General features: G+C 42.6%; 1 protein-coding gene across 4 annotated transcripts in view; it reads right to left on the bottom strand.

Moving 5' to 3' along the window:
• NTN3 (netrin 3) overlaps positions 1–23,017 on the bottom strand; it is a 149,559-nt gene that overhangs the window by 22,762 nt on the left and 103,780 nt on the right. For all 4 annotated transcript variants that reach the window (XM_058157491.1, XM_058157490.1, XM_058157492.1 and 1 more), the window contains one exon: positions 21,970–22,023. In XM_058157491.1, the coding sequence (XP_058013474.1) occupies positions 21,970–22,023 (54 nt within the window). The remainder of the gene's footprint in view (positions 1–21,969; positions 22,024–23,017) is intronic.

The raw sequence follows: 23,017 nt of genomic DNA, 5'->3' as shown, positions 1-23,017 counted from the left end.
AGCACCTGCAGGCAGGACAAGAAGCAATGGGTGGAAACTCATCAAGGAGAGAAGCAACTTAGAACTAAGGAGAAATTTCCTGCCAGTTAGAACAATTAATCAGCAAAACAAATTGCCTCCAGAAGTTGCGAATGCTCCAACTCTGGAAGTTTTTAAGTAGATGTTGGACAACCATTTGTCTGAAACAGGGTTTCCTGCCTAAGCAGGCGGTTGGACTAGAAGACCTCCAAGGTCCCTTCCAACTCTATTATTCTCTTAATTGTCATCCTATCCTATCCTATCCTATCCGATCCTATCCTATCCTATCCTATCCTACCCTACCTATCTCTATATCTATCTATCTCTATATCAATTGTACATTTATATGCATATATGTATATGTGTTCCTATCCTATCCTATCCTATCCTATCCTATCCTATCCTATCCTATCCTATCCTATCCTATCCTATCCTATCCTATCTCTGGAATTGGGTATGTCTAGTTTAATGAAAAGAAGGACTGCGGTGACATGATAGCAGTGTTCCAATATCTCAGGGGGAAGTCAGGCTGTTCTCCAAAGCACCTGCAGGCAGGACAAGAAGCAATGGGTGGAAACTCATCAAGGAGAGAAGCAACTTAGAACTAAGGAGAAATTTCCTGACAGTTAGAACAATTAATCAGCAAAACAACTTGCCTCCAGAAGTTGCGAATGCTCCAACTCTGGAAGTTTTTAAGTAGATGTTGGACAACCATTTGTCTGAAACAGGGTTTCCTGCCTAAGCAGGCGGTTGGACTAGAAGACCTCCAAGGTCCCTTCCAACTCTATTATTCTCTTAATTGTCATCCTATCCTATCCTATCCTATCCGATCCTATCCTATCCTATCCTATCCTACCCTACCCTACCCTACCCTACCTTACCTTTCTCTAATATGGTACCTGCCTTCTAGAACAGCACCTGCTGCCCTTAAAAACTTGGCTCTCCTTTTGACCTTGAGTTATGTCGATGGGAGGTCTCTTTTCTCTATTTTTATCTTTGCTCAGGGGGATGGTGGTAAGGAAAGTGGTCGTGCTTCCTGCCAGAAGAAGGGATTTCTTGGATTTTATTTTGAATTGTATTACAGGGATATATTTAGCTGCCCTGAGTTGCTGGAACTCGTAAAGGCTGAAGTTTTGATTAACGAAAAAAAAAAAGTGGAAGCGATTTTTGGATACGTCTGTGTGTGTTTAAATCATTTAATGGAAGAAGACCGTATTGCAACAGAGGACTTTTAACGGAGAGGTGGCCCAAAGGCCCAGGATGACTTATGGACACAACGGATGCAAGCAAATGGCTTGATAAAACCGATGCTCGGACGGGCATCAGAGAAACTCGAGCGATGCAACCCTTTGGCCATTCTGGAGCCGTCTTGTCGCATTTCCTACCCGAGTCTGTTTTAAACTTTCTCAGAGTCTGTGTGCAATAAATAATGAGATTTGGAGGCTGGCTCTCTTGAAATCCTGAGAACTGCCCAAATCTGACCTTTGTATAAACAGGTGGCTTTTGCAGCAAGAATCGCCCATCACAGGGGCCTGGCTACATCCCAAGGAGGCATTAATAAGAAGCCAGGTGAGTGAAGAGCCGCCTTGTCCGAAGGAGAGGAAAACAGCTGCTAAGGTTGGCTTTGACAAGACGGACTTATCTGAGAAGGCTGGAGGGCAGGAGGCTGAAAGAGAAAGCCACTTCTTCAAAGGATCTGTTGGCATCCTTCATTGCCTTCCATTAATCCTGTGTCGAAATCCACCCTCCCAATCTCTCAGGTGTTTTTTTCCCCCGGCCCGCTGACGGGAGGTCCTGTTCGCCTCTTGATTTCGTCTCCCAGCGCTTAAGACTGCGAGGAGGAGGGGCACCAAAATATCAAGAGAGTCGAGATGGCTATCACAACTCCCCACCCCCACCCCATTCTGACGCACCTGCAAAACACTCCTGGCTTTCTTTTTCAATTTCCCTGGGTGTGGTTTGGAAGCTGAGTTTAGGAGAGGAAGGGAAAGGGTAGGTGGGCTTCTCCTTCATTCTCCCCCTTCTGCAAAGAAGGACTTGTGGACTAAATGTAGGACTAGCTATATCAGTGATGGTGAACCTTTTTGGCACTGAGTGCCGAAACCGGAATTGAGCATGCGTGTTTGCGCCAGAACGCACAAAACTCAAAGACCAGCTGGTCGGCACGCAGATGCGCGCCAGCCAGCTGGTCTTTGGGTTTTGGATGCTCTGATTCCCACCTCCATCCTGGACCATAGAATCGCCAAGAGCCTAACACAATGATGATGATGACCATCATAATGGTGGCATCTAGTCAACTTTGGTTGATGTCCAAAGCTAAACAGGGTGCATCTCAATTAGGGTTTGGATGGAGATCACAGGGGAACCCAGATATAGAAACCAGAGTAGCGAGCCAGGGAACATTTAGGAAGACAACCAGGGCAATTAATTTCTACAGTGTTGTCTTGAAAACTACAAAACGTGACCATGAATAATTTGAACATGATGTTACCACCCACACGACTTCATGCATATCAGAAACTAAAATATCCAACAATCTTTCTGTGGAGTTTCCTGTAGAACTCTTCTTGATTGTCATTTGGAGCATATATTGCTACTAAAAGTATTTTTTATTGTCATCAGTTGTTTCCAATATCAAAATTCTACCATTCTCGTCAGAATATACTAAATTTGCCCTAATAGGCTCTTTTATATATATGGCTATACCTCTTTTCTTACACTGTGGTAATGATGTATATACTTTCCCCAATTTTGATGGTGTTAATATTCGTTCATGTTGTTTTTTAATATGAACTTCTTGCAAGCATATTATATCCAATTTCAATTTTTCTAATTTATGAAATATTTTCCCCCTCTTAATTGCCGAATTTAATCCATTAATGTTTATTGATATCAATTTCCTCTCCTCCATTTCTATGTTTTATACTTAGGGTTTATCGCTCTTGTTGCTCTTGGTTCACAACGAGGCTTAACTTCAATCGTGCCACCTAAAGCCACTAACTCTGACTCTTGAAGTTCAATCAGTGAAACTTCAGCACTTATCTGTCCTTTGTCGTTGAAGAATTCTGCATAAAAATCCTTGGCTTTATCTATTCTATCAATTCTATATTTTTGCTGTTGCCATGTAAAAAACAGGCCCTCTGGCGCCAACCATCTATAATTCACACCTTTCTTCAATAAAGCCTTGGACAAAAATTGGTATTCTCTTCTTAATTCTCTTACCCTTCTGGGAACTTGTTTCAAAACAATGATTTCTTTGCCGTTGTATTGCATTGTCCTCTCTCTTGCTACTTGTAGAATTTGTGCTTTAAATGATTTTTTTAGTAAATCTTATATGGACTTCCCTAGGAAGATTGTTTCTTGCTGCATATCTTGTATGCACTCTAAAAATCTCATCAATTCCATCGAGTGCCTTTTTCTTACTAATTTCCAAAAGTCCAGCCAATATTTATATGTTAACACCCTTACAGCACGTTGTAATGGAATTGATTTGATGAGGTTCTTTTATTTTATGTTTAAAAATAAATAAAATTTTTCAAAAAAAAAAGAAAAAGAAAAAAGAAACTAAAATATGCAGGCTTCATAGGATTCGTTATTTGAGGGAGTGGTGCGGTAGCCTAGAGGTGGAGCTCTTGCCCCACAATCAGGAGGCTGTGAGTTCGATCCTAGGTAGAGGCAGGTATTTCTCTCTCTCTGGGCACACTGAGGATATATCTGCTGAACAAAACTCCGCATTGGCATCAGGAAGGGCATCTGGCCATTCAAACACTCAGCTAGCTGCATTCAGTTTCCCAGACTCCACCCCCATAAAGGATTATGGGGTCATTAAATGAAGACGAGGATAGGATTTGTTATTTGAGGATATGCCCATTTCTTTTCATTGCCACCTTCAGAATGTAAATTTCCTGACAGTGAGAACAATTATTCAGTAGAACAACTTGCCTGCAGAAGTTGTGAATGCTCCAACACTGGAGGATTTTAAGAAAAGGTTGGATAACCATTTGTCTGAAGTGGTGGAGGGTTTCCTGCCTAAGCAGGGGGTTGGACTAGAAGACCTCCAAGGTCCCTTCTATTCTATTCTATTCTATTCTATTCTATTCTATTCTATTCTATTCTATTCTATTCTATTCTATTCTATTCTATTCTATTCTATTCTACATTATATACTCCATAATCTATATACTCTATACTCTAGTCTAGTCTAGTCTACATTCTATTCTATTCTATTCTATTCTATTCTATTCTATTCTATTCTATTCTATTCTATTCTATTCTATTCTATTCTATTCTATTCTATTCTACATTATATACTCTATAATCTATATACTCTATACTCTAGTCTAGTCTAGTCTAGTCTAGTCTAGTCTACATTCTATTCTATTCTATTCTATTCTATTCTATTCTATTCTATTCTATTCTATTCTATTCTACATTATATACTCTATAATCTATATACTCTATACTCTAGTCTACTCTAGTCTAGTCTAGTCTAGTCTAGTCTAGTCTAGTCTAGTCTAGTCTAGTCTACATTCTATTCTATTCTATTCTGTTCTATTCTATTCTATTCTATTCTATTCTATTCTATTCTACATTATATACTCTATAATCTATATACTCTATACTCTAGTCTACTCTAGTCTAGTCTAGTCTAGTCTAGTCTAGTCTAGTCTACTCTACTCTACTCTACTCTACTCTACTCTACTCTACTCTACTCTACTCTACTCTACTCTACTCTACTCTACTCTACTCTACTCTACTCTACTCTACTCTACTCTATTCTATTCTATTCTATTCCATTCCATTCCATTCCATTCCATTCCATTCCATTCCATTCCATTCCATTCTATTCTTCTTATATATATAAAAAGAAAACACGGCAAAATTGCCATAGCTAAGAGCTCCTGGCTTTGGCTTCCATGAACTTTCTTGAAATATTTTCACCAGCCCAATTTGGCATTGGCTTTCTCTGTCTCTGTCTCTGCTTGCACAATATGAAAGAGAAAGACTGAGCGAGTTTTGCACATCTGGTTTATTTCTCCTGCCTTTTTTCTTTCCTTTTGTGTTTTTTGGACATGAATATTTTTGTTTTAAGAGAGATGTAACTTAATTAGGTGTTACGGCTACAAGCCTTTTACTGGTGAATTCCTTCAGGGCTGTTCGTGCAGGAGCCGAATTCGGGGGTGTGACCCAGACCATTTGGGGAAACTCTGATGGGCTTGGGCACCTGGCCAGCACTTGGAGAGCAAAACTGGCATGAGAAAGTGGGCATGATGGCCCATAGCTGTGAAGTCCACATATGCACGTGCAGATTGGATCACATGAAATGGCAAAGAAGGTTTATGATCCTAGAGAATGCCTAGAGCAGAGGTGGCTAACCTTTTTGCCATCGCGTGCCAAAAGCAGGGTGAGTGTGTGTGTTTGTGTGTGTGTGTGTGTCCTGCGTGTGCGTGCCCACACCCATAATTCAATGCCCCCCCCATGCCCAACCCCCCACACATGTGCACGCGACCTCCCCGCGCTCCCCCTGCTTTTGGCATGCGATGGCACGGTGGGCCCGGAAGGCCCATTTTTCGCCCTACCCAGGCTCCAGAACCTTTCTAGAAGCCTGGGGAGAGCGAAAACTGCCTTCCCCATCCCCCAGAGGCCACAAACAGCTCATTTCCTGACTTCCAGTGGGCCCGGAAGGCCCATAAATCAGCTGGCTGGCACGCACATGCATGCTGGAGCTGAGCTAGGGCAACGCTCACGTGCCCACAGATATGGCTTACGTGCCCACAGATATGGCTCCATGTGCCACCTGTGGTACACGTGCCATAGGTTCACCATCACAGGCCTAGAGAGTCCAACCTTTATTTAACCAAATGTGGTGGATTAAATGTAAATCTAGTCTAACCAAGAGAGGGACTACTAGGAATGATAGTATTGCAGTCTTCCAATATTTGAGGGGCTGCCACAAGGAAGAGGGGCTGACTTATTCTCCAAAGCACCAGAGGACAGGACCAGAAGCAACAGATGGAAGGTCACTGAAGAGACAACCGACCTAGGACTAAGGAGAAACTATCCGACAGTGAGAAGAATTAATGAATGGAACAGAAGATGTGGATGCTCCAACATTGGAGTTTCTTCAGAAGAGACTTTGACCGCCATTTTTCCAAAATGGTATAGGTCCACGATGGCAAACCGATAGCACCAGAAGTGAGTTTAGCAGGTTCTGACCAATTCTGGAGAACCGGTAGCGGAATTTTTGAGTAGTTCAGAGAACCAGTAGTAAAAATTCTGACTGGCCCCGCCCCCACCTATTCTCTGCCTCCTGAGTCCCAGCTGATCGGGAGGGAATGGAGATCTTACAGTATCCTTCCCCTGCCACTCCCACCAAGCCACGGCCACAGAACTGGTAGTAAAATTTTTTTGAAACCCATCACTGTACGGCATGCGTGCCAGAGGTGGCACACAGAGCCCTCTCTGTGGGCAAGCATGCCATCGCCAGCTGCTCTTTTGGTTTCCATTGCGCACATGCACATTGGCCAGCTGGTCTTCACGGGTGCCGGATTGCTGGAAAATGGCCTGAAAATGCCATTTTTCAGGCTGTTTTTAGGCCATCTTTGGGCCGTTTTCAATGGGGAAAGCCAGATTCACCGAACAACCCGTGCTACTAATTTAACAACGGCAGTGATTCACTTAACAAGGGCGGCAAAGAAAGGTTGTAAAATGGGGCAAAACTCACTTTACAACTGTCTCATTTAGTAACAGAGCCTTCAAGAAAGATCTAACTGGACTGTTTTTAAGAAACTAGCCGTTACTGGATATGAGAAATTGCTAACAAAATTATCTGGATTAATAAATGGATCCAAGATATATAATTTATCCATTAAATGAAAAAGACAGTATTTACTATTCATCCCCGCCCCGAAAAAGATACAGTATATTTTGTTTTGGTGCCGATTTCATAAGTGGACACCCTTAACTTGTTTACAATTTATTTTTTTTCTCCTTCCCCTCCTTTTTTGCCTTTGTTATTTATTTGTTTTTGTTTCCTTCGTTCTTGTTGCGTCCTCTTCTTTTTAAACTTCTGTTTATAGTTTGTGGCTTTTTTTTTTTAAATTCTGGGCGGTAATTAATCTGTGTTTGTGTATTTTTTTTCCTCCAAACTTGCCATAAAACAAATAAAGTTAAATAAATAAAGGAAGGAAGGAAAACCTAATGACCTTCTACTTAGTCAAGATTCCTACTCAGCAAATTTTGCTGCTCAGCCTAAGGTCTTGGTTTGAACTAGGGCTGAACTTAACTTTATTATTATTATTATTTGCAGGGATAGATTAACTTTGCTCATTTGCTGATTTTTAATGTTTGTTTAAGGTTGGATGTATCCAGGGGTGAAATGCTCCCGGTTCGGACCAGATCGCCTGATCTGGTAGTGATAGTAGCGGGTGGTTCGGAGAACCGATAGCAAAAATCCCTACCCTCCCTTCCCCCCGCATGCCCAGCTGAGCGGCACAATCATCAGAGTTGTTTTTTTTACTTTTAAAAGCATTTTTTCTTCAGCCGAAAAAATGCTTTTAAAAGTAAAAAAAAAGCCTCTGATGATTGCGCGGCTCAGATGGGATGGTCAGAACCCTTTAAAAGCATTTTTTCTACAACCTCTTTGGCTGAAGAGGTTGTTAAAAAAAGCTTTTAAAAGGCTCCTCTGGCAATCTCAGCTGAGTTGCCTGATCGCCAGAATCTTTTAAAAGCATTTTTTACAACCTATCCAGCCGAAGAGGTTACAAAAAAAATGCTTTTAAAAGGTTCTGACAATCAGGCAACTCAGCTGTGATCGTCAGAGCCCTTTAAAAGCACTTTTTCCTCTGGCGATCCCAGCTGAGTTGCCTGATCATCCATCACAGGCTTTTAAAGGCATTTTTAAAAAAGTCTCTTCGGTAGAAGAGGTTGTAGAAAAAATGCTTTTAAAAGTTAAAAAAAAAAAAAAAAGTTGGCCATGCCCACCCAGTCACATTACCCGCCCCCCCACCAAGCTACGCCCACAGAACCAGTAGTAACGAATTTTACATTTCACCCTGAATGTATTCATATGTTCTCACTTAGATACACGGGCCTGGGTGTTGCCTTAAGGGTAGGCTAGGAGCAGAGCTGGTATTCAGGCGGTTCTGGCCGGTTCACCTGAACTGGTAGCGGAAATCGCAAGTGGGCCTGCCCACCCACCCTGGCTTTCACTCATATTTGCGAACCGGTATGGAAAGTAAGTGAATACCACCCCCCGGCTAGGAACTTAAAGCAAAATCAAAGGGTCAAAGTAAAAAATCGAACCAACAAAAAGTCAAAAAGAATTCTAAAACATAAGAGTAATTTATTTATTTATTTATTTATTTATTTATTTATTGTTTATATTTATATACCGCCCTATCTCCCAAAGGACTCAGGGCGGTTTACAGGCATTTAAAAGCAAATAAATACAATCTAAAAACAATTAAAAAACTTATTCAAAAGCCTAATAATTAAAAATATAAAAAATAAAACCCAAGTTAAAAACCCATAAATTAAAATCTAACTCAGTCCTGCGCAATTAAATAAGTATGTTTTAAGCTCGCGGCGGAAGGTCCGGAGGTCCGGAAGCTGACGAAGTCCTGGGGGCAGTTCATTCCAGAGGGTGGGAGCCCCCACAGAGAAGGCCCTTCCCCTAGGTGTCGCCAGACGACATTGCCTCGCTTACGGCACCCTGAGGAGTCCCTCTCTATGAGAGCGCACGGGTCGGTGAGAGGTATTCGGTAGCAGTAGGCGGTCCCGTAGATAACCCGGCCCTATGCCATGGAGCGCTTTAAAGGTGGTCACCAAAACCTTGAAGCGCACCCGGAAGGCCACAGGTAGCCAGTGCAGTCTGTGCAGGATGGGTGTTATGCGGGAGCCACGAGGCTCCTCTATCACCCGCAGCCGCATTCTGGACTAACTGCAGCCTCCGGATGCCCTTCAAGGGGAGCCCCATGTAGAGAGCATTGCAGTAATCCAGGCGAGACGTCACGAGTGCGTGAGTGACTGTGCACAGGGCATCCCGGTCCAGAAAGGGGTGCAACTGGCGCACCAGGCGAACCTGGTAGAACGCTCTCCTGGAGACGGCCGTCAAATGATCTTCCAAAGACAGCCGTTCGTCCAGGAGGACGCTTAAGTTGCGCACCCCCTCCATCGGGGCCAATGACTCGCCACCGATGGTCAGCCGCGGATTTAGCTGACTGTACCGGGATGCCGGCATCCACAGCCACTCTGTCTTGGAGGATTGAGCTTGAGCCTGTTTCTCCCCATCCAGACCCGACGGCCTCCAGACACCGGGACAGCACTTGATAACCGTTGGGGTGGTCCGCGTGGAAAGGTACAGCTGGGTGTCATCCGCATACAGCTGGTACCTCACACCGAAACCACTGATGATCTCACCCAGCGGCTTCATGTAGATAAAGAACAGAAGGCGAGAGGATCGACCCCTGCGGCACCCCACAAGTGAGGCGCCTCGGGGCCGACCTCTGCCCCCCTGTCAACACCGACTGCGACCGGTCGGAGAGATAGGAGGAGAACCACCGATAAACGGTGCCTCCCACTCCCAATCCCTCCAGCCGGCGCAGCAGGATACCATGGTCGATGGTATCGAAAGCCGCTGAGAGGTCTAATAGGATAATAGTAGTTAATAGTAATTTGATAACACAAAAAGAATTGGCACAGAAGATTAGGATGGCGAAACAAAATTATTTTGAAAACGCACACAAAACCGGCCGATGGTTAGCCGCCAGAATAGCCTATGCACAGAATTGGAAAAAAATGAGAATATACCAATGGAGGAAGGAAGTGACAAGGAAAATTCTGGACTGTGCTGAGATGGATAAATTCACAAAGGAGTTAAAAAGAAAAAGAAGATACGGAATATTATATAGTGTGGAACAAATGGTATCATTGGCCAGAGATCAGAAATGGTAAATGGCGAAAAAGGCGAAAAGCTCATATACACACATACATGGCAGTGTATGAAAGAAAAGGAATTCTCATAAGGATAAGTAGGATAGAAGATATATAGAAATAAGGGATAATGGGACAAAAAAGGTAATTAAACCAAATGAGAGGAGGAAAAAGAATGTAAATATTAGAAGAATAGTGAAACAAAGCTGATGCAAAGAAGGAGTATATGTTTTATTTTAATGTTTGTTATGTCTTGTTCGTTTTCTGTTTTCTTTTGTTAAAATATATTATTTTAAAAAAAGTCAAATAAAATGAAGGCTATCCCTCCCTCCCTCCCTCCCTCCCTCAAGAGGAGGCTACTGGATGTCAAGGTTATTTTGGAAATGAAGGGAGGGCGGACGATGAACAGGAGGAAAGAGAAAAGCAAAGTTTGGGGTTGTCTACAAGGAGGGGCAGCTTGAAAATGGGGGCGTTCGCTGGAAGAGTTGGAACACCTGAAAAATGGAACCGGTGAAAACAAACAGAGCTCTGTTTCGATGTCCTTCAAAGAATCCGACACACCTGCTGTGAGCTTAAAGCTCGAGAGATGAAATGGCTGGTTGTATTGGGTGGGGGAGGGAAAGAAGTGGGGGGGGGAGAAGGGGTGAAGGAATGTTTTCCCAGGACCAGAACTCCATCACAGCCACCTCAAGGTACTTTCCAAGGTCAAGAGGCCCCTCTGCCTTCTATGGATAGAAGCCAACTGGCTGGGACTAAGAACCTTCAGCTCTGACAAAGGGACTTGACGAGTTAATGGTCTAGTATCTTCTCCGAGCTCCCTAATATTTTCTGTTCTCATTGGCTCCCTCACTTCCGTGGATCCAGCAGGAGGAAGAGCCTTCAAACTTGGCAACTTTTAAGACTTGTGAACTTCAACTCCCCATGGTAGCTGGGGAATTCTGAGAATTGAGGTCCGCGAGTTGCCCAGCTAATCTCATGGGGGTGGTGGTGTCTCCAAACTGGGCAACTTTAAGAGTTGTGGACTTGAACTCCCAGAATCATGCTGGCTGGGGAATTCTGGGAGTTGAAGTCTGCAAGTCTTGAATTTGCCAAGCTAATCTTGTGGTAGTGGTGGTGGGGAGGTGTCTCCAAACAGGGCAACTTTTAAGACTTGTGGACTTCAACTCCCTATGCTGGCTGGGGAATTCTGGGAGTTGAAGTCCACAAGTCTTAAAAGTTGCCAAGTTTGAACCAAAGGCCGATGCTTTTGACTAAAGCCTAAATCTGAGTGAGGAGTGATGTTGACCTGACTTGCTCCATGCAAAGAGATCGCAAGTAGGGTTTATTTACTAAAGTAAATTCCATTTCTAAATGTCAGCATGTTAAGAAAGCAGCAAACCATAGAGAACAGAACAGAACAACTGTCTGCAAAGGGAGCGAGATGGAAGACGCTTGGGCGACGTCTCTGCCAAATTGGGTTATTCAAAACACTCGGTTCCCTGACACATATGTCAACAACAAACAGCAACCGGATTTGAAGAGTTGGCTAATCACTCTTGGACAATGTAATTCTCGCATTTCAAGAGTCTACAGGCAGCTGCTCATAATCTGCTTGGGGAACAATCCAACAAGCGTTCCAGTGGTCTGTGCCTTGATGCCTTGGGCCTCCTTAGAAATGACTCCTCATCGGCACTTCTCTGCCGATTTGTTTGAGATTGTTTCCTTGCTCACATGTGGAAACAAAGCTTATTGGGAATTGAATCTCATTCCGTTTTTTAAAAAAATAAATAAATAAATCTAAATTTGGTAGTGAGGGAGCCTGCTGGTGGCCAATTTGATTTTGATCCAATAGAGACTAATTCGTCCCTGCTCCCCAGTGGGGAATCAAGTATTGCCCAATCGGTTCCTTCAAATTATAGTTCTCGGAATGCCACCTCAGAACAAGACTTGTTGGTCTCAGAATCCAAAACATGGTAGATGAAGGTTGGGAAAGATTGGTGTAACTTTATGCTTTCTTCCTCTGAACCAAAGGTTAGAGGGAGACCCAGTTAGCCAGCAGTGTTGCAGCAGCTGCCAAAAAAGCCAACACAGTTCCAGGCTGCATAAACAGTGGGATAGAATCAAGATCACGAGAAGTGTTAAGACCACTTTATAATGCTTTGGTAAGGCCACACTTGGAATACTGCATTCTGTTTTGGTCGCCACGATGTAAAAAAAGATGTTGAGACTCTAGAAAGAGTGCAGAGAAGAGCAACAAAAATGATTAGGGGACTGGAGGCTAAAACATATGAAGAACAGTTGCAGGAACTGGGTATGTCTAGTTTAATGAAAAGAAGAACTAGTGGAGATATGATAGCAGTATATTCCAGTATCTCAGGGGCTGCCCCAAAGAAGAGGGAGTCAAGCTATTCTCCAAAGCACCTGAGGGTAGGATGAGAAGCAATGGATGGAATCAAGGAGAGAAGCAACTTAGAACTAAGGAGAAATTTCCTGACAGTTAGAACAATCAATAAGTGGAACAACTTGCCTGCAGAATTTGTGAGTGCTCCAACACTGGAAATTTTTAAGAAAATGTTGGATAGCCATTTGTCTGAAATGATGTAGGGTTTCCTACATGGCCAGGGGGTTGGACTAGAAGACCTCCAAGGTCCCTTCCAACTCTGTTATTATTATTATTATTATAGGTTAACTGGGTTATCTGCAACTCATCTATTTTGGCTTCAGACTTGCTATCTCAATTTATTTTCAGCGAAAGAAAAAAGTCTATGGAGATTCTCAGTCATCCAGGTCGTGGCTGTCCGAAAGGTGCTTTTTTTCTTTCAAGAAGCAACTGGATTTTCTTTGTTTTTCCTTGGGGACGTTTTGCTTCCCATCCAAGAAGCTTCTCCAGTTCTTGGATGAGAAACCAAACGTCTTCAAGGGGAAAAAAGAAAGAAAATTCAATTGCCTCTTGGAAAAAAGCACCTTTCGGGCAGCCACGACCTGGATGACTGAGAATCTCCATAGACTTTTTCCTTTCTCTGAAAATAAATTGAGATAGCAAGTCTGAAGCCAAAATAGATGAGTTGCAGATAACCCAGTTAAGCTAACTGTCCGAACCAACTCCACACTAAGAACTAGAGCTGAAATAACGTTCTATAAATGGCTAGAGAAAAGGAGGAAAGTAGGGATAGAGAATTAGAAACAAAGTGAAAAGTAGGGGGGAGGGAAATAAATAAAATATTATAAGAAATAGTAGAAAGGAGTAAATAGGATTCAAATAGATAAGAAGGGAATATGTATGAAACTGGAGTGTGATTGAATGTACAAAAAAGTATATATTGAATAAGCATGATGTTATATTGTGATCTACACAAAAGAAAAAGTGTTAGAAAAGCATGTACCAGACTAGTTGCACCATGTCTAATGTTTTTAAATTGTATATTTAATAAAAAAAATTATATATATATACACATACACACAAAAAAAGAACTAGAGCTGATGTATCACACACCCAACACACACGTACACATTAAATATTATCTGGAAGATAATGGAACCTTTGTCCCAAAACATACCGGGAACGTTTTAATAGGATGCATTAGTAAAATTAATAAAAAGCAGGCCTATGCTTTTCCTATACATTATCTAATTATCACTTTGAGTCTAAAATAACGTCTCCTTTCTCCATTTCATCACGAGAGGTATACTCTGGGTTGCTTGCCTCTATTTCTATATGGATTTTGTGGCTAGCAAAGGTTTCAAGAGAGCCCTTCAGTTGCCTTGGAGATAACACACAACTTGTTCAGCCAAGTTCCAACCATATTCGAATTACAAAGGTGGACCAGATTTTGCCTGATCAAAGTAGCAGGGGTTGTTAGCAGTCTTCCAATATCTCAGGGGCTGCCACAAAGAAGAGGGAATCAAACTATTCTCTAAAGCACCTGAGGGTATTCCATTCCATTCCATTCCATTCCTTCCGTTCTCTCCTATTCTGTTCTATTCTGTTCTATTCTGTTCTATTCTGTTCTATTCTATTCTATTCTATTCTATTCTATTCTATTCTATTCTATTCTATTCTATTCTATTCTATTCTATTCACTCTTATTCCATTCCATTCCATTCCATTCCATTCCATTCCTTCCGTTCTATTCTATTCTATTCTATTCTATTCTATTCTATTCTTTTCTATTCTATTCTATTCTATTCTATTCTATTCACTCTTATTCCATTCCATTCCATTCCATTCCATTCCATTCCATTCCATTCCATTCCCTTCCTTCCGTTCTATTCTATTCTATTCTATTCTATTCTATTCTATTCTATTCTATTCTATTCTATTCTATTCTATTCTATTCTATTCTATTCACTCTTATTCCATTCCATTCCATTCCATTCACTCTTATTCCATTCCATTCCATTCCATTCCATTCCATTCCATTCCATTCCATTCCATTCCATTCCATTCCATTCCATTCCTTCCTTCCGTTCTATTCTATCCTATCCTATCCTATCCTATCCTATCCTATTCTATTCACTCTTATTCCATTCCATTCACTCTTATTCCATTCCATTCCATTCCATTCACCTCTAACATCAGGGCTAAAAATGCTCCAGGAATTAAGAAAACATTAATGAAATACATGCTCCAAGGAGAAGAGCCACACTAGTAACAAGAGACTGGTTGGTTGTTCCTATGCTGCCTCCCTTTGTGATTTTGACATTCCTCAATTTACGAATGTTTGCTAAGCGACCATTTGATGTTACGATGGCTTGGAAGAAAGCGACTTCAGCTCTCAGAATTCCACAGCCATGGTTGACCAAGGAATTCTGGGAGTTGGAAGTTCACACACCTTGAGGTTGAGAAACTCTGGTATAAGGAATAGAGTTGGTTATCAGCACTTAGCAGACTGTTAAAGAGCCCTGGTGGTTAGGATGCAGTATTGCAGGCTGATTCTGCCCACTGCCAGCAGTTCGATCCCGGGTTCGATCCTGAGGTTGACTCAGCCTTCCACACTTCCGAGGTCGGCAAAATGAGGACCCTGGCAAAATGAGGACTCAGATTTTTGGGGGCCCACATGTTGACTGTGTAAACCGCTTAGAGAGGGCTGTAAAGCATTATAAAGAGGTATATAAGTCTAAGTGCTATTGCTATTGCTACTGTTAAGTTTTTTTCCTCCATGGTGAGAAGTTGGCATGGTCTATCTTCCATATCCTATACCCAGGTGGGTGAATTACAAAGGGTAGACAAGAAAGAGAGAGGGAGGGAGGGAGGGAGAGAGAGGGGGGGGGAGGGAGGGAGAGAGAGAGAGAGAGAGAGAGAGAGAGAGAGAGAGAGAGAGAGAGAGAGAGAGAGAGAGAATCCTTGGGAACATTTGGCAGAAAGCAAAAGACATATATTTGAACAAGGAGCAGGGTATGTAGAAAGAAAACCACAGATAATTCCGCCGACTACTTAGCAGACTTCCTTTGCTGAATTTACCAAAGTTCCTCATTCAGTCTGTTTTATATTTTTCCAACCAAAACTCTTGTAAGATCCTTCGGTATACATTCTAACAAAATGTGCATGTTTTCTTTTTGGGATGTAACCTGGAAGGGCAATTTACTGAAACCGATCCCTCGCTTCCACCCTTTTCCTGACGTATTCCTTCTTTGATGTCTCTCACTGTGGTACCTAATGGCCCAGACGTGGGAGGACGTGGTAGTTTTAGAATAGAATAGAATAGAATAACAGAGTTGGAAGGGACCTTGGAGGTCTTCTAGTCCAACCCCCTGCTTAGGCAGGAAACCCTACACCACTTCAGACAAATGGTTATCCAACCTCTTCTTAAAAACTTCCAGCGTTGGAGCATTCACAACTTCTGGAGGTAAATTTTTCCACTGATTAATTGTTCTAATTGTCAGGAAATGCCTCCAGAGCCTTTCTAGGAGTCTGGGGAGGGCAAAAAGGCCTCCCCCACACCCCCGGAGGCCCTCTGGAGGCCAGAAACGGTACATTTGCCAACTTCCGGTGTGATAGGCCTGCTATGCCATCGCGTGCCAGGAGCGGGGGGAGTAGGGGGGGGTCACATGCCATTGCGCGGGGTCAGGGCACATAAAATTATGGGTGTGGGCATGGCCGCGCATGACCCCCCCTGCTCCTGGCATGCGATGGCAAAAAGGTTAGCTATCACTGGCATGGGGTCTCCTACTTGAGCAGAGGGTTGGCCTAGAAGCCCTCCAAGTCCTTTCCAACTCTATTATTCTACCTTCTTGAAGATTGTGAGGAAGGACCTGCTTCCTTAAACCTAAGAAGGAGCCCCCTTGATTCTCCAACATTTTATTGTACAGTTCGCTCACTAGCAGTTAATGTCACGGAGGAGACTGGCATGGCTGTGCAGAAGCCATCTGGATGTGATCGTTGATGGGTTAATCTTTCCTGAAGACCTCTGCAACACTCCAAAGGAAGGAAGAAAATGCCCCTCTATACTATTCCATCAGGTGCCTTTTTTTTTTAGTGTTTTATCAATGGGCATAGGTTTAATCTTTGCGGCAGGCAATATTAGATAATATTGGATAATTAGAGGATAATTAGAACTGCAGAAGAAACAGTGGCTACCAACCTTCCTTCCATTGAGGACCTGTATACTGCACAAGTCAAAAAGAGGGCTGTGAAAATATTTACAGACCGCTCGCATCCTGGACATGAACTGTTTCAACTCCTACCCTTAAAAGGAGGCTATAGAGCACTGCACACCAGAACAACTAGGCGCAAGAAGAGTTTTCTCCCCAAACGCCATCACTCTGCTAAACAAATAATTCTCTCAACACTGTCAAACTATTCACTAAGTCTGCATTACTATTAATCTTCCCATCGTTCCTATCACCCATCTCCTCCCACTTATGACTGCATGACTGTAACTCTGTTGCTTGTATCCTTATGATTTATATTTATATTGAGTGTACCTTTATTTGTACCCTATGACTATCATTAAGTGTTGTACTTTATGACTCTTGATGAAGGTATCTTTTCTTTTATGTACACTGAGAGCGTATGCACCAAGACAAATTCCTTGTGTGTCCAATCACACTTGGCCAATAAAAAGTTCTGTTCTATTCCTGTAATCAATAAATGCCTACATAGTGGCAATTCTTGAACGTCATTCCACTGCTGGTCCTTATTAGCTTTGCATATGTTTTCACCTAAGCTTCTTCTATTGTAGCACTCTGTAATTCTTTTGCAGAAAACAGCACAAATGTTTGTGTTTAAATGGTGCATGGTTTTTTCCCTGAGAACCCGTACATTTGCACTTGTTTGTCCCCTCGTGCATGAGAAGATACGACGGGAATTAAGAACATTCAAGCCCTCGGAAAGCTAACATGTGGCTGCCCCCAAAAGTATGCTACTTTGTGAAACTTTTTGTGCATGGAAAAAAGGACTAGGGGAGACCTGATACCAGCATTCCAATATTTGAGGGGCTGCCACAAAGAAGAAAAGGTCAACCTATTCTCCAGAGCATCTGAAGGCAGGACAAGAAGCAATGGATGGAAACTGATCAGGGAGAGAAGCAACCTAGAATTACGGAGACATTTCCTGATGGTGAAAACGATCAGTAGAATGGCTTGCCTTCAGAAGTTGCCTTCAGTGCTCCATCACTGGAGGCTTTTAAGAAGAGACCGGACAGCCACCAGTCTGCAATGGTATAGTACCATGATGGTGAACCTATGGCTCTTGTGCTGGAAGTGGCACACCGAGCCATCTCTCCAGGCATGCCAGCCCATCACCTGTTGCTCTTTCGGGTTCTGTCGTATACATGTGCACCAGCCAGCTGGACTTTGTGTGCATGGGAGAGCTGGAAACCAGCTCCACCCAACCACATGCGCACCGGGAAGCTGAGCTTCATGTTTCCAGTGCGTGCATGCGCGCTGGCCAGCTGTCAAACTAGTTTACTAAATCTGCACTACTATTAATCTTCTCATCATTCCCACCACCCATCTCCTTCCACTTATGACTGTATGACTGTAACTTTGTTGCTTGTATACTTACGATGATATTGTTTCCTGCTTATTTGTACCCTACGACTATCATTAAGTGTTGTACCTTATGATTCTTGATGAACGTGTCTTTTCTTTTTTGTACATTGAGAGCGTATGCACCAAGACAAATTCCTTGTGTGTCCAATCACACTTGGCCAATAAAGAATTCTATTCTATTCTATTCTATTCTATTCTATTCTATTCTATTCTATTCTATTCTATTCCATTCCATTCCATTCCATTCCATTCCATTCTTTCTTCTGTTCCTTCTGTCCCTCCCTCCCACTCCTTCCTTCCTTCCTTCCTTCCTTCCTTCCTTCCTTCCTTCCTTCCTTCCTTCCTTCCTTCCTTCCTTCCTTCCTTCCTTCCTTCCTTCCTTCCTTCCTTCCTTCTTATGACTTATTCCACTGTATGACTGTAACTTTGTTGCTTCTATCTTTATAATTTATATTGATATTGATTGTTTCCTGATTGCTTATTTGTACCCTATGACTATCATTAAGTGTTGGCGCTTATGATTCTTGATGAAGGTATCTTTTCTTTTATGTACACTGACAGTGTATGTACCAAGACAAATTCTTTGTGTGTCCAATCACACTTGGCCAATAAAGAATTCTGTTCTGTTCTGCTCTGCTCTGCTCTGCTCTGCTCTGCTCTGCTCTGCTCTGCTCTGCTCTGCTCTGCTCTGCTCTGCTCTATTCTATTCTATTCTATTCTATTCTATTCTATTCTATTCTATTCTATTCTATTCTATTCTATTTTTTGTGCGTGCGTGCACGTTAGAAACTGGAAGACCAGGTGACCGGCACGCATATGCTTGCCGGAAAACGGGGAACTGCTCTTCCAGTTTCTGGCTCTCCCACACATGCACGCTGGGGAGCTGCTCTTCCGGTCTCTGGTGCTGCCCTGCACACGCACACTTGCTCCTGTTTCGGCACTCAGTGACAAAAAGGTTCGCCAATACTGGTTTAGGATCTCCTGCTCGAGCAGAGGTTAGACTAGAAAACCTCCAAAGCAGGGGTGAAATACTCCCGGTTCAGACTGGATCGCCCGATCCAGTAGCGATGGCAGCGAGTGGTTCCGAGAACTGGTAGCAAAAACCCCTGCCTCTCCCCCATGCCCAGCTGAGCCACGCGATCATCAGAGGGTTTTTTTTTTTTTAACTTTTAAAAGCATTTTTTTTTCGGCCGAAAAAATGCTTTTAAAAGTAAAAAAAAAAGCCTCTGATGATCGTCTTGACTCAACTAGAATAAATCAGAGGCTTTTAAAAGCATTTTTTCTACAACCTCTTTGGCCGAAGTTGTAGAAAAAAATGCTTTAAAAGGCTCTGGCGATCCCAGCTGAGTTGCCTGATCATCGGAGGCTTTTTTTTTTCTTTTAAAGGCCAAAAAAAAAAAAGGCTTTTCTTTTCTTTTAAAAGCATTTTTTTTGCCTTTAAAAGAAAAAAAAGCCTCTGATGATCACGTGGCTCACCTGGGATCGTCAGAGAAGCCTTTTAACAGCATTTTTTCTACAACCTCTTCGGCCGAAGAGGTTGTAGAAAAAATGCTTTTAAAAGTTAAAAAAAAAAAGTATGCCACGCCCAGCCAGTCACATTACACCCCCCCCCACCAATCCACGCCCACAGAACCGGTAGTAACACATTTTACATTTCACCACTGTTCCAAAGTCCGTTCCAACTCTGTTATTGTATTCTATGTCTTTGTCTCTGCCAGGTTTCAGAGACCAAAGGGTTTTGGTGCTGGCTGGTATTAAGGAAATTTGCTGACCGGGTTTCTCCCCCCGCTCCCACCCCACCTCTTTGGAGGAAAATCTGAAAGAAAGAAAACAAACTATGGACGCTTTGTTGAGTTCTTTGGTCATTATCCAAAAAATAAAGAGGATTTAAAACATTGTTTTACATTGAGGAAAAAGAAAGTAGTTGAAGGAAACCTGGCCATTTTCATCCTTCCAGCCAAACCCGGTGACAGATTTAGTTTTAGCATGGAAATTTCAGCAGATGTCTATAGAGGGGAACCATCAGAAAATATCGGCTGAGCATTGATTGAGTGGGATGATGGATTGAGAGAACAGCAACAGGAGGAGGTTGGGCGTCTACAGTTAGTAGGTCCTTTATGGCCCTCAGGTTGGCCCAATTTCAACGGCAAAAATAGAGCAGCACAATTCAGTTGGTTTGTACCAGTTCTGGCGAACCGGTAGCGGTGACTAAGGGTGGCCTCCCTCGCCCACCCGTAATGCCGGGTCCTATTTAGTCACGTTTTCGAGGCCGGGTGCATGCGGAAGGCACATGTGTAAGCAAAGTGCATGTGTGAATGGCCGGGCACATGCACGGAAGGCTCGTGTGCGCGCAAAGCGAGCGTGTGCACGGCGAACCGGTGCCAAGAATATGCGAAACCCATCGCTGACTGAGACCTGTTTTTGGAAGAATAGGTTTGCCATTGGTATGCAGAATACAGTAATTCCCTCATTCTGTTTCTGTTCCTCGCTCTTTCATGCATTCCATTCCTTTGGAATGTTAAAGAAGGGAATTTCTAAAATTAATTCCAGAATTGAACATGCATACTTTCTTAAGTTCTTGCATCTTTTTTCCCCCCGCCTTGGTTCCCGAAAGAACATACGCGATTGACAAAACACAAGTAAACAAGTGACATCTAAGTGTGATTATTCACACTATTTTCTTGAGGAGTTTTGAGCCTGCGGACTTCTTTGCCTCCATAATTGAACCAAGAAGACCTTGGTGAAACTTCACTTGAAAGAAATCTCAAGGCACAGTCCCACCCAAATGCTCTTTTTGTAGTATTTCATCAATGTGTAAATTCCTGCCGGTAACCTAAGGGTGGGAAGTTTCAAGTTACTTCCATTCCATACATCTGGGCCCATCTGTATCCTGTGCAATGCTTTCTAGAACACGTTATGAATTAGGCTGGTTCTATCCAACATCTTCACCAGTGACACAAAAATGTTAGAAGGGCAAAAAACCAACAACAACACCCAGCCAACAAATGGAAGGAATGAAAAATTTCAACAAATCATGAAAAAGCTACATATAGATCATGTATGAACTTGGGAAGAACAATGAAAACATCCATGGATGCTGATGAAGATTCTCATTAGAGTTGAATCATTGCAACTGGATTAATTTTTTTGTTAGAAATTAGGTTTATATATAGTATCACAGAACAAACAAAGTGTACAGTCACCATGTGCTTTACTGCTCAACTGTTTTAACTGTAACAGGAAACGGGAAACTCTACTTAGAATGAAAGAGCATAGAATATATACCATAGATCCAAACTTGTAAACACTACCATCTACTGGCTGAATACAACTGTAGTTGTTGCATACAAGTACATTCCAAGTACATTCCAACAATGAATTACAACATTTTTTTGTTAGTTTGAGAGACATTTTGCTGCCCATTCAGGCAACTTCATCAGGCAGAGTAAACCAATTAGGCAAAGAGTTGTTGGACTGTATCAACCCTTGCCATGACAACCTCAGGGGTTTCCTCTCCAAAATGCATTGCAATATATTGACAAAGATTCTCAGTCATCCAGTTGCAATGATTTAACCTTCAGACAACTTCATCCTTCATCCATTGTTGGCTTATATGCCATCAAAGGACTACCAACTCTTAGTGACCACATCTTCCCCGGGACAGAGGAGTCAAGATTTGAGGAAAAAGTTGAAAGAAGTGGAATTTAGAAATATAGTGACTAAGAATACGGTCAGTGATGGTATCCTCCTGGTTTAACAACCAGTTCGGTGATCACCGTATGCGTGTGCACAGTTTGAAGAAATCTTCACTTTCTGGTCTCTTCGGAGGAGTAACACAGCTGATTTGTGCGGCAATCTGCTCTACCGTGCTAATCAGCTGAGAAGATATAGGTAGGAAAATAGCGCAGGTGGGCCCATATGATCGTCGAGCAAACTGGTTTGCTCCCAGATGATCGTCGGAGCTACTGGTTCACCCGAACCAGTCCTAACAGGTAGAATCTCACCCCTGAATACAGTACTCAAATATGCAATTCAATGGTTACTTACCTGCTGGTTCCTCAGTGCTGGTAACTACTGATGTTGGGTTGACAACAGGGATTTCTGGGGGGAAAAAGTGAAAAGCTTTCTTAGCTGATTTAGCTGAAAGTTTGCATGAAAGTTAATCCCAAATTTGATAAACCAAGGGCTGTTTTTATAGCTGAGGTGGCGCAGTGGTTAGAGTGCAGTACTGCAGGCTGCTTCAGCTGACAGCTAGTTGCAGTTCGCCAGTTCAAATCCACCGGCTTAAAGTTGAGTCAGCCTTCCATTCTTCCGAGGTGGATAAAATGAGGACTCAAGATTGTTGGGAGCAATATGCTGACTCTGTAAATCACTTAGAGAGGGCTGTAAAAGCACTATGAAGCGGTATATAAGTGCTATTGCTATTGCCCTTCCTTCCTTCCTTCCTTCCTTCCTTCCTTCCTTCCTTCCTTCCTTCCTTCCTTCCATCCATCCATCCATGGTGGTTAAAATGCAGTATTGAAGGCTAATTCTGCCAACTGCCAGGAGTTCGATCCTGGCCAGCTCGAGGTTGACTCAGCCTTCCATCCTTCCGAGGTGGGTAAAATGAGGACCCAGATTGTTGGGGGACAAGAGGCTGACTCTGTAAACCACTAAGAGAGAGCTGTAAAGCACTGTGAAGTGGTATATAAGTCTAAGTGCTGTTGCTATTACTATTTAAAGGAGACTGATTTAACAGTAACAGATGCCTGGCAGGTGGATCCTGCTCTACTAATCTGCAATCCCAGTGGCTGGATTCATACAACAAACTTATAGCTACCAGTTGAAGACGCCATGGCTATATTTTTTGACAATATGCTAATCACAGTTAGTTTGATTTTCTTTTTAAAAAAAACTTGGTTACTTAATGTCAACCTTGGTTAGGTTTTGGAGAGGGCTTGAACTAATTTCATTGGTGACTGCACAGTTTGTTCTGAAACCCTGGAAAATGAGTTAATTCGATCACTGGGTTAATTTTGTTGCGTGATACCAATAGAAAAGAATATTTGTAGCTTTTCTGAAAGGCCCTAAAATGTTATTTTTGTCAGCAGACCAT

The sequence above is a fragment of the Ahaetulla prasina genome, chromosome 14 (assembly GCF_028640845.1).
Source record: "Ahaetulla prasina isolate Xishuangbanna chromosome 14, ASM2864084v1, whole genome shotgun sequence".
NCBI lineage: Eukaryota > Metazoa > Chordata > Lepidosauria > Squamata > Colubridae > Ahaetulla > Ahaetulla prasina.
Note: the sequence above shows the minus strand (reverse complement) of the source record. Positions and strands in the feature narration are given on the sequence as shown.